The sequence below is a fragment of the Adiantum capillus-veneris genome, chromosome 24 (genome assembly GCF_014529385.1).
Source record: "Adiantum capillus-veneris isolate H3 chromosome 24, ASM1452938v2, whole genome shotgun sequence".
NCBI classification, from domain to species: Eukaryota; Viridiplantae; Streptophyta; class Polypodiopsida; order Polypodiales; family Pteridaceae; genus Adiantum; species Adiantum capillus-veneris.
In genome coordinates, this window is record NC_140954.1 from 78,232,638 (window position 1) to 78,245,729 (window position 13,092).

Consider the following 13,092-nt stretch of genomic DNA (forward strand, 5'->3'; position numbering starts at 1 on the left):
ACGTGTGCTACGAGAAATGTTGACAACTTAAAACAAACAAAAAGACTAGTTATGAATCCCGGCATATGGGAGCCGACAGAGCTGTTGTGATATCCGTAAAAATAAAGTAGGCTACATAGAGATCTATGAAACTAGGAGGGCCAAGGGGAGCCTGGATAGGCTTATTACAAAATAAGAATTAAAAAAACACATGTCTATTGTGTAGGGGCGGGGAAAGTAGTGCTAGGAGGGTCGTGCCGAGGTTTCCTGGTGTCAGTGGAGGAGGGTCGTCCGAGGAGGTGTTTGGTAAGGCCCATTAAAGTAGAGTTTAAGGCATGGACGGAGGCCTGCACGTCCAAAAGGTGAAGACAAAGCCTTCGGAAGCGGTTTTCGAGGCGGTCATAGTCTCGTCGAAGTTGTGTGAGCTCATCCTACAAGGAGCGGAGGGTGTCAAGGACATCAATTGTGTCGTTGGGCAAAGACAAAGCCATAGATGATGGCGTAAATGTGAGGAGCCTTGGAGAGAGAAGTTCCGAGTTGACCCGATGGAAAAGCGATCGATGATGTCGATAAAACTGGTTACTTATGAGGAGAGTTGTGAGAACCAAGCTCCAGGCTGATACACTCCTTGTGGATCGACGAATCCAATGTCTGAAGAGTAATAAAACTTCATTGAAGAACTTCGCAATGTCTTCTTCTGTAGGGAGTTGTACTTGCAGAGAGTGGCGAACAAAAGACGAAGAAAAGTATTTTAACGTCGTAGGAAACTATCCCAGGAGACCTATAAGATCAAAATGATACGGGCCGTGTGAATCTAAGCCTATGTCTGTGTAGAAATTAAAAAGGAAGTAGAGTAGAAATTGTTTTTTTTTTAAAAAAAAAAAACCTCATCAGCAGCATCGTTAATTGCAAGGCTTCGTCAATGTCCGTAGTCGTAGCTAAGGACAGGAGGGAGAATCTGTTGGCGGTTAGCCATAGCGGGAGAGAGAGAAATTTGGGGGAGGCTGTGGGCTTCACGATCTGCAGAGAGGGGAGCACGTACCAGCTTTGATTAGAAAGCATGATGATTCCGCATGCAGGACGGGCACACACACTCGGTGGCGGCAGTTCATCATCTGCATGCGGGGTAGTTGTTATTCAACCAGAGAAAGAGAGAAAGAGTTTGACACCTCACGAGAGAGAGAGGGATGGTGGCTGAACAGAGCCAAAGAGAGAGAGCGCTGTTTTTTTTTTGTAGGTTGTCATGCAATGGTGGAAAAATACTGGCTGAAAAACTAGTTGTGGTTGGTGTCAAAGGGGCCACTCTGGGGGGTGGGGCACTGACGGCCATGCATGGAAAAGCAGAGGGAATCGAAAGACCCAGCTCTCAAGGTCCACCTTGATATGATTCTGCATGGCGGCTGGTTGAGTAGGTCCGCTAAAAGTGAGAGAAAGAGCATTTGTTTGGCTTAGATAATGAGAGAGAGAACAGTTGAGAGAGAGAGAGAGAGTTAGAAGTTGGATGGCTGGCGAGGGCCCCGAATGTTGCGCTCACAAGATGGGCCACCCTGTATAGCTGGTGCAGTTGAGGACCACTGAAACTCGATGGTTGCATATGATGGGGTTGGTTGGAGGCTGCATGGTGGCCGGCTGGGCGTTGTGTGGTGGGTTGAACACGCGCACTTCATTCTGATGCAGCAGTTTTGCAGCCAGACGCTACTTATGGTGCACGGTCCATACTGCCGGTTTTTGAGGCGGCCGGTTTGTTGGTTGTGTTGTAGTGGGCCAATGACTACAACTCCCCCGTCATCTCTTCTGCAAGTGCTAGTGCAAAGTTTCTTAATGCCGTCGATGTGAAGCTGCCCCTAGTGCCGCTGCAGGCCATATAACCATTGCTTGGTAGGGGGTTTAATCCTTACGGTAGAAATAAGGAATGATTCTCTTTTTTTTTTCTTTAATTTGTTCCCACGAAAATCTTAGGCTTATTTTCGTGCATTCAGCAATAGTTATGGTCAAATCCCCATGATCCCGTCAACATTGCACAATGGGAAGGACCTTGAAGGTCACTCAAAGTTCATCGAGATGCGTGTCCTACGTAGAACTCATCCGAACAAATCTTCAATGGCTACGAGATGATTCTAGTGGGGTTGAAAGAAGATTTGTCGGGTTCCAATGTTTGTTTGCTGATACCATGCATCCGTTCTAGTGGTATCGGTCTCCATTTTGTTCAAGCTTACCTAGTTCTTCTCTATGATCAAATTTTGAGCCCAATTTATCCCGAGATCCCTTAAGATCTTGAAGGATTACTCCTACTCTGTTAAATTTTCACTTACTCTATTTCTTCTTCTCCTAGCCCGGAAGAAACTAATCAAACCTCCATTACTTATAACACAACCATCCTCAGACAATATGATAGCCTAATCTCGTTCTTGTCGTACTTGAGTTCGATTGCATGCATCATATTAACAGATATTATGCTCTAGACGGTACTTATCATACAACCAATTATCCTTACCTATATAGATATTCGATTAATCATTAAAAAATTCCAATATCTTTAAACAATTTGAAATATTTATGATGTGAGGAGGTTCATAATAATCACGTACCTCTAATTTTAAACAAGAAAAATCAATTGTAAGTAAGCATGACTTATCTTTGTTCACCAAATTCTCCATAGCCATCATCGATGCAAGTCCAAGAGCATAGCCACAGCTCTGAAAGCAGTGGTATCAGAGCCTGCTATAGACGGAAACATGGCTGCCCTGCAAAATACCCAAGATACACAATATCTAGCATAAACCGACAAATCTGCATACCTAGCAATTCCCATAGCACATAAACCGTGACGTACGCGAACAGAGTGAGACAACGCGCGAGAGAGAAGAAGAGAACATACACAGGCGCACCTCCCAGAGTGGAGTGCTACGCCTGGCACGGAGAGAGAGAGGAGAAGAGAGAAGAGAAGAATACACAGACACTGGGTGCAATCTCCCCCCGTGCAAGAGTGAGCATTTTCCTCTTGCACGTATTTATTTTATAGATTAGTGAATGCTCAAATGAGTACATATTGAGCGGCCGGGCAATAATTGGCCATGGCTCATAAAGAGCACTTAAATGATAAATTATATTATCCTTTTGCATAACCCTTGGCCTTTTCCACCTGTCACAGCTGCAGTAACTAATAAAATATCAATTCCATAACATATGTTAACTAGCACAAAAAGCGCAACACGTTAACATCCTGGGGGATTCACCATGGAAAACTTACCGTACCACGTAAGTGCAAGGAAAGGGGGTTTTTTTTACAAGTTACATAAGCGTATAAGTTAGGTACAGGCCCCCAATAATTTATCTCCCAAGCCTAAAAATAAGGGAGGGGGTATCAGATTTATTGGTTTGGGGAGGGAGAAGTGAGAAAAGGAAAAAATGAGAGGAAGTTTTTGTGTTTCAAAATCATGGATTTGCAAAAGATTCCTCTTGAATTTCTGACTCAATAGCTACAAAGATCCATGCAAGAACCCCGACAAGAACTAACATTGCTTTGTATCAATTGCTTGTTTTGTGATTATAGTTCATTTGCTGAGCGATGAAAGCTATAAAGAGTCTGTATAGATGCAAATTTACACAAAGAACCTAACACAACTTTATAACTTTTTTTTTGGAGTAATTTAGATGGGGCAAAATTGGACGAGTAGCTAGAGTGCAAGCTGAGCGGGTACATAGTTTGAAATTCAAACTAAGACACATCGAAGGTACATCTAGTTATCAACATAAGCGGTTCCTGAGTACGTTGTCAGTCACTATGCTAAACGCTCTTTAACTAGTTTTACTCAGTTAGATTATGTGAGACCTAAATTTTATATGTAAGATAGGGGTATGATAATTTTTTGCATTGATTGTTGTATTGCAGGAGTACGAGCGGAAGTGCGACATGAGAGAGAGTGCGAGAAGAAGAGCACGACGATATGGTGAACTCGCTCTACTGTAATGTGTAGAGCATAGTGAGTTCTTATTAGGTTTTTACAAAAGAACATGTGTACATACCTGGCGGCCCGCCCACTTACCTGGGCGACCACATTGGGCTTCATACCCCAACAGCCTCCCACTTAAAGTCCAATGTGGTACTTTAAGTGTGAGAGAAGCTACTATACAAGCTAATATACAAGAGATGTAGAGAAGTGATGTACTACCCTACACCTAACTGCTTGCGAAAATGCGCAAAGCTCTCTGAGGGAAGTCCTTTTGTAAGTAGATCAACAGGATTTTCTGTGGTGTGAACTTTGACAAGCTAAAGTTGCTTATCCTCGAGCATTTCCCTGATGAAATGATACTTCACATCCACATGCTTTGTCTTTGAGTGATAAACTGGATTGCGAGCCAATTGTATAGCACTTTGACTATCACAATATAACACAGGCATTTCTTCTTTGATTCCCAAATCTGTTACTAGTCGATTAAGCCAAATTGATTCTTTGCATGCCTCTGATGCTGCAACATATTCAGCCTCTGTAGTAGACTGAGTAACACAATCTTGTAATCTAGAACTCCATGATACTGCTCCACCAGCCAATGTAAAGACATACCCTGACGTAGACCTTCGGTTGTCTAAGTCACCTGCATAATCTGAGTCTGTAAAACCCTTAACACTTAGCTCCTGACTCCCATAGCATATACGCATACTCTTGGTAGCTTTCAAGTATCTCAATATTCCTTTCACTGCCTCCCAATGTTTCTTGCCTGGGTTTGACATGTATCGACTTACTACTCCCACTGCAAATGCAATGTCTGGGCGAGTAGCAATCATTGCATACATCAAACTACCCACTGCAGACGCATATGGAATCTTATCCATTTCAGCCTGTTCTTCCTCAGACATAGGACAATCTTGTTTGCTAAGTTTCACATATGGTGGCAATGGAACACTCAGTGCCTTTCCCTTCTCCATATTGAAACGTTGCAAAACCTTGCCAATATACTCTGTTTGAGATAACCAAATCAACTTCTTTGATCTGTCTCTCTCAATGCGCATACCAAGTATATGACTTGCCTCACCCATGTCTTTCATGTCAAACGATTTTGCCATCTTTGACTTCAAAGCTGAAATTTATTCCAAGTGCTTGCCAGCAATCAACATGTCATCCACATACAAAATAAGGATCAGCCAACTGCCATCCTTAGCTTTCTTTGTATATAGACAGTGATCGAACTCACTACGTTTGTAGCCTTGAGAAAGCATAAACTTGTGGAATTTATGGTACCATGCCCTCGGTGATTGTTTTAAGCCATAAAGACTCTTTAACAACTGGCATACCCAATCTTCCTTGCCTTTCTCAACAAACCCTTCTGGCTGCTGCATGTAAATTTCCACATCTAAATCACCATGCAAGAACGCTGTCTTGACATCCATTTGGTGCAACACCAAATCTAATATGGCAACCAATGCAAGAAAGCATCTCAATGTAGTCATCTTGACCACCGGAGAGAAGACTTCATCAAATTCAATGCCTTGTTCTTGCTTAAAGCCCTTGGCAACAAGCCTTGCTTTGTACTTTGGCTGACTATCATGAGCTGTGATCTTATACCTGTAAACCCATTTACAGGGTAGAGCCTTTTTGCCCCGTGGTAATTTAACTAGCTTCCATGTCTGGTTTTTATGCAGAGCTGTCATCTCTGACTGCATGGCCAATTGCCAATTCCCGGAGTCCTTCATTTGCACTGCTTCCTTGTAACATGAAGGCTCATTGTAATCAGTCAACATGACATAGTTCATAGATGGAACAAACCTATCAGGAGGTCGCGTGACACGTCCAGATCTACGCACAATAGGTGGCTCAGGATCAGCCACAACCTATGGTTCCACTCTAACCTGTCCTTGCTCCTCTTGAGCCCTGACATTTTGTCTTGCACGTGCAAGTCCATCTTCTTGGAAGACAACTCTTCTAATCTCCTCAACCCTCTCTGGTTTAGAATGATATTTGGATTCATTAAAGTGAACATCATTGTTGCGGACAACCTTTCTGGATTCGGGATCCCAAAGTCTGTACCCCATCTCACCAGAATTACCATAGCCTAGAAAGATGCACTTTCTACTCTTTGGCTCAAGTTTGTTCCTAAATTCCTTTGGAACGTGAGTATATGCCTCACAGCCAAAGACTCTGAGATGCTTGTATGAGGGCATTTTGCCTGACCATACCATCTCTGGCACTGAATCCTTCTGCAAAACCTTGCTAGGAGATCTATTTACAAGATGAACAGCTGTTGATACAGCTTCAGCCCAAAACCCATTTGGCAGCTGTGCATTAGACAACATAATTCTGACCTTCTCTTGTATGGTCCTATTCATCCTCTCAGCAACACCATTTTGAGGAGGATTCTAAGGAGCAGTAAGTTCACGTTTTATACCTTTTGACTCACAAAAGTCCTGAAAGGCCTTTGAAACATACTCTCCACCATTGTCAGTGCGTAAGCATTTAAGCTTCTTGCCACTCTGATTCTCCACAAGTGTCACAAACGTTTTGAAAACACTAAACGCTTCATCCTTGTGCTTGAGAAAGTAAACCCATACTTTCCTCGAGTAATCATCTATAAATGTCATAAAGTAAGAAGCTCCCCCTAGAGATAGGTTAGGCATAGGTCCACACAAATCACTATGAACAAGTGCCAACTGTGTATCTCTTCTACTGCTTCTATGCTTATGTGGCTGCTGTGTTTGCTTACCATACAAACAATGTTCACAGAATTCAAAATCATTAAATGAAAAGCCAGGCAAATAACCAGAACGAGACAAGATTTCCATTCCCTTCTTGGACATATGTCCTAATCGGCTATGCCACAAAGAAACATTCGGCTGCTCGGTTACATTGATTACATTTTTAGAGACATTTGATACATAAATCATGTAAAGTCCTCCAGACTTTACTCCATGTGCTACTGTCATAGAACCCTTGGATATCTTCCACATGTTCTGTCCAAAAGTGGTGACGTAGCCAGCATCATCAAGTAAACCTGTGCTGATCAAGCTCTTTGTAATTGCGGGAACATGTCTCACATTCTTCAACGTGAAAGAAGAGCCATTCTGAAACTTCAATTGTACATCTCCAACACCTAAGATCTCACATGTCTGCCCATTGCCTAGCCGAACATGATCTTTAGTGGTCACATAAGAGGTAAACCACTCCTTGTTTGGAGACACATGAAGTGATGCCCCTGAGTCTATAATCCAGTCACTCAGTGCATTTCCATCAGATGCTGTAAGAAGAGCTGAGTCCATTGCATTCTTCAAGAAGTATATGTCTCCTGACACTAGACTGTCATCCTCTACAACAGTGTTTGTCACATTTATTTCTTGAATCTTCACTGAGGACTTGTTCTTCTCACCATGGTCTTCAGCTTTCTCTTTGCCTTTTTCTGCTTTCCATTCTCTGCAGTCTCTTTTCATGTGACCCTTCTTGCCACAATGGTAGCATTCTATGTCACTCTTGCCTTTAGCACTGCGGGACTTGCTACGAGACTGATTCCTCTTTCTACCTTTGTACTTTTCTTTGGTCCTTCCCCTGACAACTAAGGCTGTTCCTTTGCCTTTGTCCATTGTCTTTCTATTGGTTTCTTCAATAAGAAGACTTCCTTCTACACCTGCTATGTTCAAACCATTTGGAGGTGCAGAATTACTCAAAGCTGTGCGAAAAGTGTCCCAACTTTTCGGCAATGTGATCAACAGGAACATAGCTCTAACAGGTTCATCAAACTTGACACCTTGAGCTGACAACTGACTATAGATTGTGTTGAATTCATTCAGATGATTGGACACAGGTGTCCCTTCTTTCATCTTCAAGTCAACAAGCTTCTTAAGCCAGTATACCTGTGAAGCTGCACCCTGCTTCTCATAAAGATCACTCAGCTTTAACCATGCTTGATAAGCCAACATCTCGTCTGCTACATTGAAGTAAACGCTTTCTGTAAAAGTCAGCATAATGGTAGAAAGTGCCAATTCATCCATTTCTCTACATTCATCTTCGTCCATATCTTCTGGTTTTATCCCCTTGAGCTTTATAGGTTTTATCTGCTTCTTTTGTACCAACACGTGCCAAATCTACTTCTTCCACAATGGGAAATTGGTTCCATCCAGCTTCTTGATATTGTAAAGAGCAGTGTCCTGTGATCCAGCCATAGTTACGCTTCACAGTAGTTTACTTTTCTAGGAAAAATTCGGCAGAGTTTCCCCTGTAAACTGACCTTTGAACCAATATCAACCTGTCAAATGAACCAAGAAAGCTTCAGATTCTGCATAAATTTCGGCAGAGTCTCCTTTGTAAAATGGCTCTGGTGTACTCAAAAAACAGACCAAAAAACAGCTTAAAAAACACTGTCTCTCTGACACTGTAAGCTGCGGGTAAACCTGTCCTGAACCTGTACTGTCTCTCACTGTCCTGTAAGCATAGACTGTGACAATGCCTCAATAGCAGTAAAGCAAAGATGCAATCCCAACTGTCTAACCCACAGTCAATACATCCTAGCTGCCTATCTAAGGGTGCTCGAGGGATCGCTCCAAGACCTGTATCACCGAAAGGATCTCAACATTCGAGAATCCCCCAGCTCAATAAAACCTCACTCGACCCTCAACAAAGGCTGCAGTAAATCTGACAGTACATAGACTTCCCACAAAGTCATACATCCACAAATTTTCCACTATATGCTGTAACCGCTGCGGCGGTTGTTTGCTGCGTGACTCACAGCCAGCAAACCCTCAACAAACATACATCATCTCTGACAATACATCCCATGTGGAAGTACCTGCAATGTCAGGATGAAATCTGGAATATCAAGCAGCAAACACAAGCTACCTGATGAACTAGTGGATGTCGCCTACAGTCTGTGTGTAGATGCGCCCGTGTCGTATGTGACATGCCTCCAAGAACTGTGAGTTGTCCTTCGATGTGTAGACAACCACAAATCAACACTCTGGGAGTGTCAATATCCTCAGCACCTGCAGTCGTAGGCCGAAAACCCCAAATTTGCAGAGTCGGATCTGCACCCGTTGAGACCACGTAGTCGAAAATGGCCTGCGCAGACCTTTGTCGAAGCCGAACGGTGGCCGAGATGACCTCAGAATGAAATTCTGACAACACCCATGAGATTTGGGGCCGTGTCTTCGCCTGTCGAATTCACTCCAATATGAGCTGGTGACTCTAGCCTCCTGCAGTGCTGCCCCGAGCTTCGATCTGTGCTCTGATACCAGTTGAAGGAGTACGAGCGGAAGTGCGATGCGAGAGAGAGTGCGAGAAGAAGAGCACGACGATATGGTGAACTCGCTCTACTGTAATGTGTAGAGCATAGTGAGTTCTTATTAGGTTTTTACAAAAGAACATGTGTACATACCTGGCGGCCCGCCCACTTACCTCGGCGACCACATTGGGCTTTACACCCCAACACGTATAAGCGTAGAAAGGGGGGTCATATTCCCTAGTATGAGTTGTATATAGGTGTTTTTATCAAAGTTTTCCTCTCGTAGCAGGTGGCATCCCGTTTTATATATAGATGAATCCCCCGGGGTTAACATGCTTTCACCCTGTCCCGGCCCTTCTGGAGACGATGGTGATAATGGGGCGTTTTGTAGCCAGGGGGGATGAAACAATGAGCCTAGAGAAGCATGAGGTAGGCCCACGGGTTGCAGCTTGTAGGAAGTAGAGTTCCAAGAGCATCGTTTTAGCATAACGCACCAAGCTGGTTCACGGAGTGAGCAGAGTAGTGGCTAAAAGATACTAAAAATTTTATCGAGCTTCCACTTAACTTCCACCTGCCTTCAAGGGCTTTGAAAATAGTTTCTCTTTAAAGTTCAATCGCAAAAGGCTACACACACACACCTTAAAATAGGTCAATGATTAGAAACGGCTAATCTACTCCGATTTTGGAGGTTAAGCAGTCTACAAAACATAAAACAGAGAGGTTCCTGAATGCTCAATATTGAAGCCAAATTATGCACAATTTTGGCTCTTGAAATTACCATGGATCGGCGTCAAAAAGTTCTCTATACACACACTATTGTAAATTGCAATGGCACCTATGTTAAAAAAAATAAAATGGTGCAAAGTTGGCTAAAACTTGAATGCAATGAGATGCAAATTGTGCTAAACGTAGACTAATTAAATAAATTTCTTAATCACTTGATGTGAGTAATGGCCTATGGACATGCTCATAATCAAGCAATCATGAGCTAGTTAGTGAATTCTTATGAGAATGATATATCAATTAGCAACCAAGTGTATTGAACACAAGGTTAGCATAGAGAGAAACTAGATTAGGATCAACAAAGTGATTACGAGATGATAATCATCATCATGGCTCTCATATCATTTGTTGAATTATGGTGGGTAATCTGATATAACTGCATTCATGTCAATAACATATTTAAGAGATTAACAATACTATTATCACACCGAGACAATCAATACACACAAGAGCATAGCATAGGCACATAATGATTATTGAATATTGAAACAATGTGTAGCTTAGAGTTCAACATTTTTGCACACATAAATGATGATGTCAATAGGATTGCCAATTAGTAGGTTGCACACTAGGCCGACTCCACATAGGCTACATCACATGGTCTATTACATGTCACAAGGTCAATTAAACATCTACTTGAAGGAGGGTGCTCACACATATTAAGTGCTACAAAACATGCACCTTAGACTTAAATGCTTTGCTTTTTTTTTTTAAAGAGACTTTATTGATGTTTACTTACTTCAAGAAAATTAGAGAAGGGTGCATTGTCAACTGAGCAGAATTTTGGATTTGAAAGAATGCATTAAGAACTGGAAATAGTGCTAGCTACCCATAATGGGGAGCAAAGAGTGACCAATGAAGCCCTTTATTGGTAGTCGAGTTTGATCATCCTTAAATGATATGGGCAATCTTGCCTTGCAATGCCAATAGCTTCAAGTTTCAACTCCTAATGCACACCATTCTCACAAGTACTTTAATGGTGAGAAGGCGATTAATTGAATAAAAAATAACCAAAAAACCCAAAAGATATTTGATTAAAAGTATTGATAAGTGAAGACATGGCATTCTTTGAACAGTGAGTATTGCACTCATGTGATACTTATCACAATAGAAAGCAAATGTGTATTTAAAGCAATAGATGAATATTATTCATGGCTGTTACTATTGTGTATTATTATAATTTCCTTACGAAATGGACTTTCCTTGTTGACAGAGGAAGCTAATAGAGTGGAGGGGTGAGCTGGGAATGACAATATAAGAAGGAAAGGTGTTCCAAGGGATAGGGTGGGGGCCAACGTATCTCCAGGTGAGGGTACTCCAGTAGAGATGGCCTGCAAGCAAGTCACAGAGACTCTCTGCATACATGGGACTGATAATGTCTTCGCCATCCCTACGTGTCGCAAGGCTACGAATCTGTGCAAGGAGGTCATCACAAATGCGTTCTTGCTCCTGTACCATCTCCCAAATCTCCTCAAGTATTTGTTGCATCGTTTCCGGGTGCTCTGCAGATAGCTCAACTAGTGGTCCTGCGTGGCTAGCTTCTGATCCCCGCTGCTTCACCCCTACCACTGTCTGCGCATCCTTTCGCACAATTAGCTCCTTGCCGAAGGAGATCATGTCATTCACGTACAACGCATGCTTTCCTGCGTTCGTTTTCAGCTTCTGCACGAGCCTCCCCATCTCTGTGTTCCCGGCAGGGTCCGGCAGCTCAATCCCGAGCATATATTCCAACAGAGTCAACAGTGGCCAGCAAAACGCGTCTAGAAGCCGCAGTGCTATTATCTTCTCCTTAATCACATCAATGGCATCGCCATCGTCGTCCGCCTCACTAATTGTAGCGACTCCGCGCCTAAATTGCCACGTCTCCTTCATTGCTTCTGTGGATTTCACACAATCGTCCACAAAACGACGTTGCAGACCGGGTGGCATTTCCTCTAGCATTTTCTCCCACACATCGACCCGCAAGCGCTCCATAAACCGCTGGATGCGTGTATCCTTATTGCTAAACGGCGGACAAGGCGAGAGACCGGAAGTATCTTTGATCACTCGGAGAAAGCCATTGCCGAGCTCAGCCGCCGTTAGCGCATCGGCCTCATCGATGGCATCGTCCAGCATGAAGAGCCAGATGTACAGCTTATTTCCCAGCGTGAGACGCTGCGGAGATACACAAGGAGAGGGGTGAAGGGAGGCTGTGAAAAGAGAATAGAGACCCTTCTCGTAGGCATGGCACGCAGCAGCGGGCAAAGATGAGGCGCCGCCAGAGTCGAACAGGGAGAGGCCCCATTGATCGCACTCGTCCTTGATAGAGTCGTATTGATGGTGGCAGCGGACAGGGAACCTACAATTAATGGGCGCAGGAAGCAGCAATCGCAGCAATGTACTATTGGAGGTGCTGGAGGAGGAGTCATGAGAATGGTTAAATGGCAGCAACTGATGACTGCAAACTATAGGGCGGGCAGCAGAAAAAACAGCCCTAGCACTGCTGATCTTATAATAACGGGCGGCCCGGGTATCAATATAAGCTGGCCGACAAAGAACATGCATCTGCGCAGAGCAGCAGGGAAAGATTGATGAGGGTACAATTATTAACAGGCAAATATTATGGAGTCAACAATTACAGTTGGAGTGGGAGACGTCTTCATCATCTGCATGGCGCTACGCTGCCACAGTATTTGTTACGCTGCGTGCCAGTAGGGTGGCATCTTAATATGCTAGTGGGGACAAAGCTTAAAAAAACAATTGTAGAAGGTTCCTCTTTGTATGCAGCTTGCAAATAGCATAAAGACAACAAGACTCCAGCACCGAAGTCGAGACATGGTGCTTTCAAGATTCATGAACGACTCACTAGCAATCATACAAAATTCAAGCATTTCGAATAAAGTAACTTAACAAGTTGCCCTTGCTTTTAGGAATAACATAGTAGTGCTCCTAAGAGCCGAGTCCCACTGTATTTTAGTGGGATTAATAGACTTAAGTAAAATTTGTTAAATCGCACGGTCTTGCAGGTTGTAGTTGAAATGGATATTAGCACGATGGAAGGAACATGTAGTCGAGATCCACGTAGTACTGCAAATGTAGCTTTTTTCGTTTGCATTACTAGTATTAGGGCAGTTTCGCACAGGCCGG

At 43.2% G+C, this 13,092-nt stretch overlaps 1 protein-coding gene across 1 annotated transcript; it reads right to left on the bottom strand.

Annotated features, from left to right (window-relative positions):
- Positions 1–11,128: 11,128 nt before the first annotated feature.
- Positions 11,129–12,525, bottom strand: LOC147426625 (sesquiterpene synthase Agr3-like). The gene has a single exon (XM_086499041.1). The coding sequence runs from the start codon at positions 12,508–12,510 to the stop codon at positions 11,152–11,154; it is 1,359 nt and encodes a 452-aa protein (XP_086355167.1). The 5' UTR covers positions 12,511–12,525; the 3' UTR covers positions 11,129–11,151.
- Between the last annotated feature and the right edge of the window lie 567 nt (positions 12,526–13,092).

What these genes read in the sequence shown, in the direction of transcription:
- LOC147426625 (XM_086499041.1), bottom strand. Translation starts at nt 12,510, where the DNA reads ATGCATGTTCTTTGTCGGCCAGCTTATATTGATACCCGGGCCGCCCGT.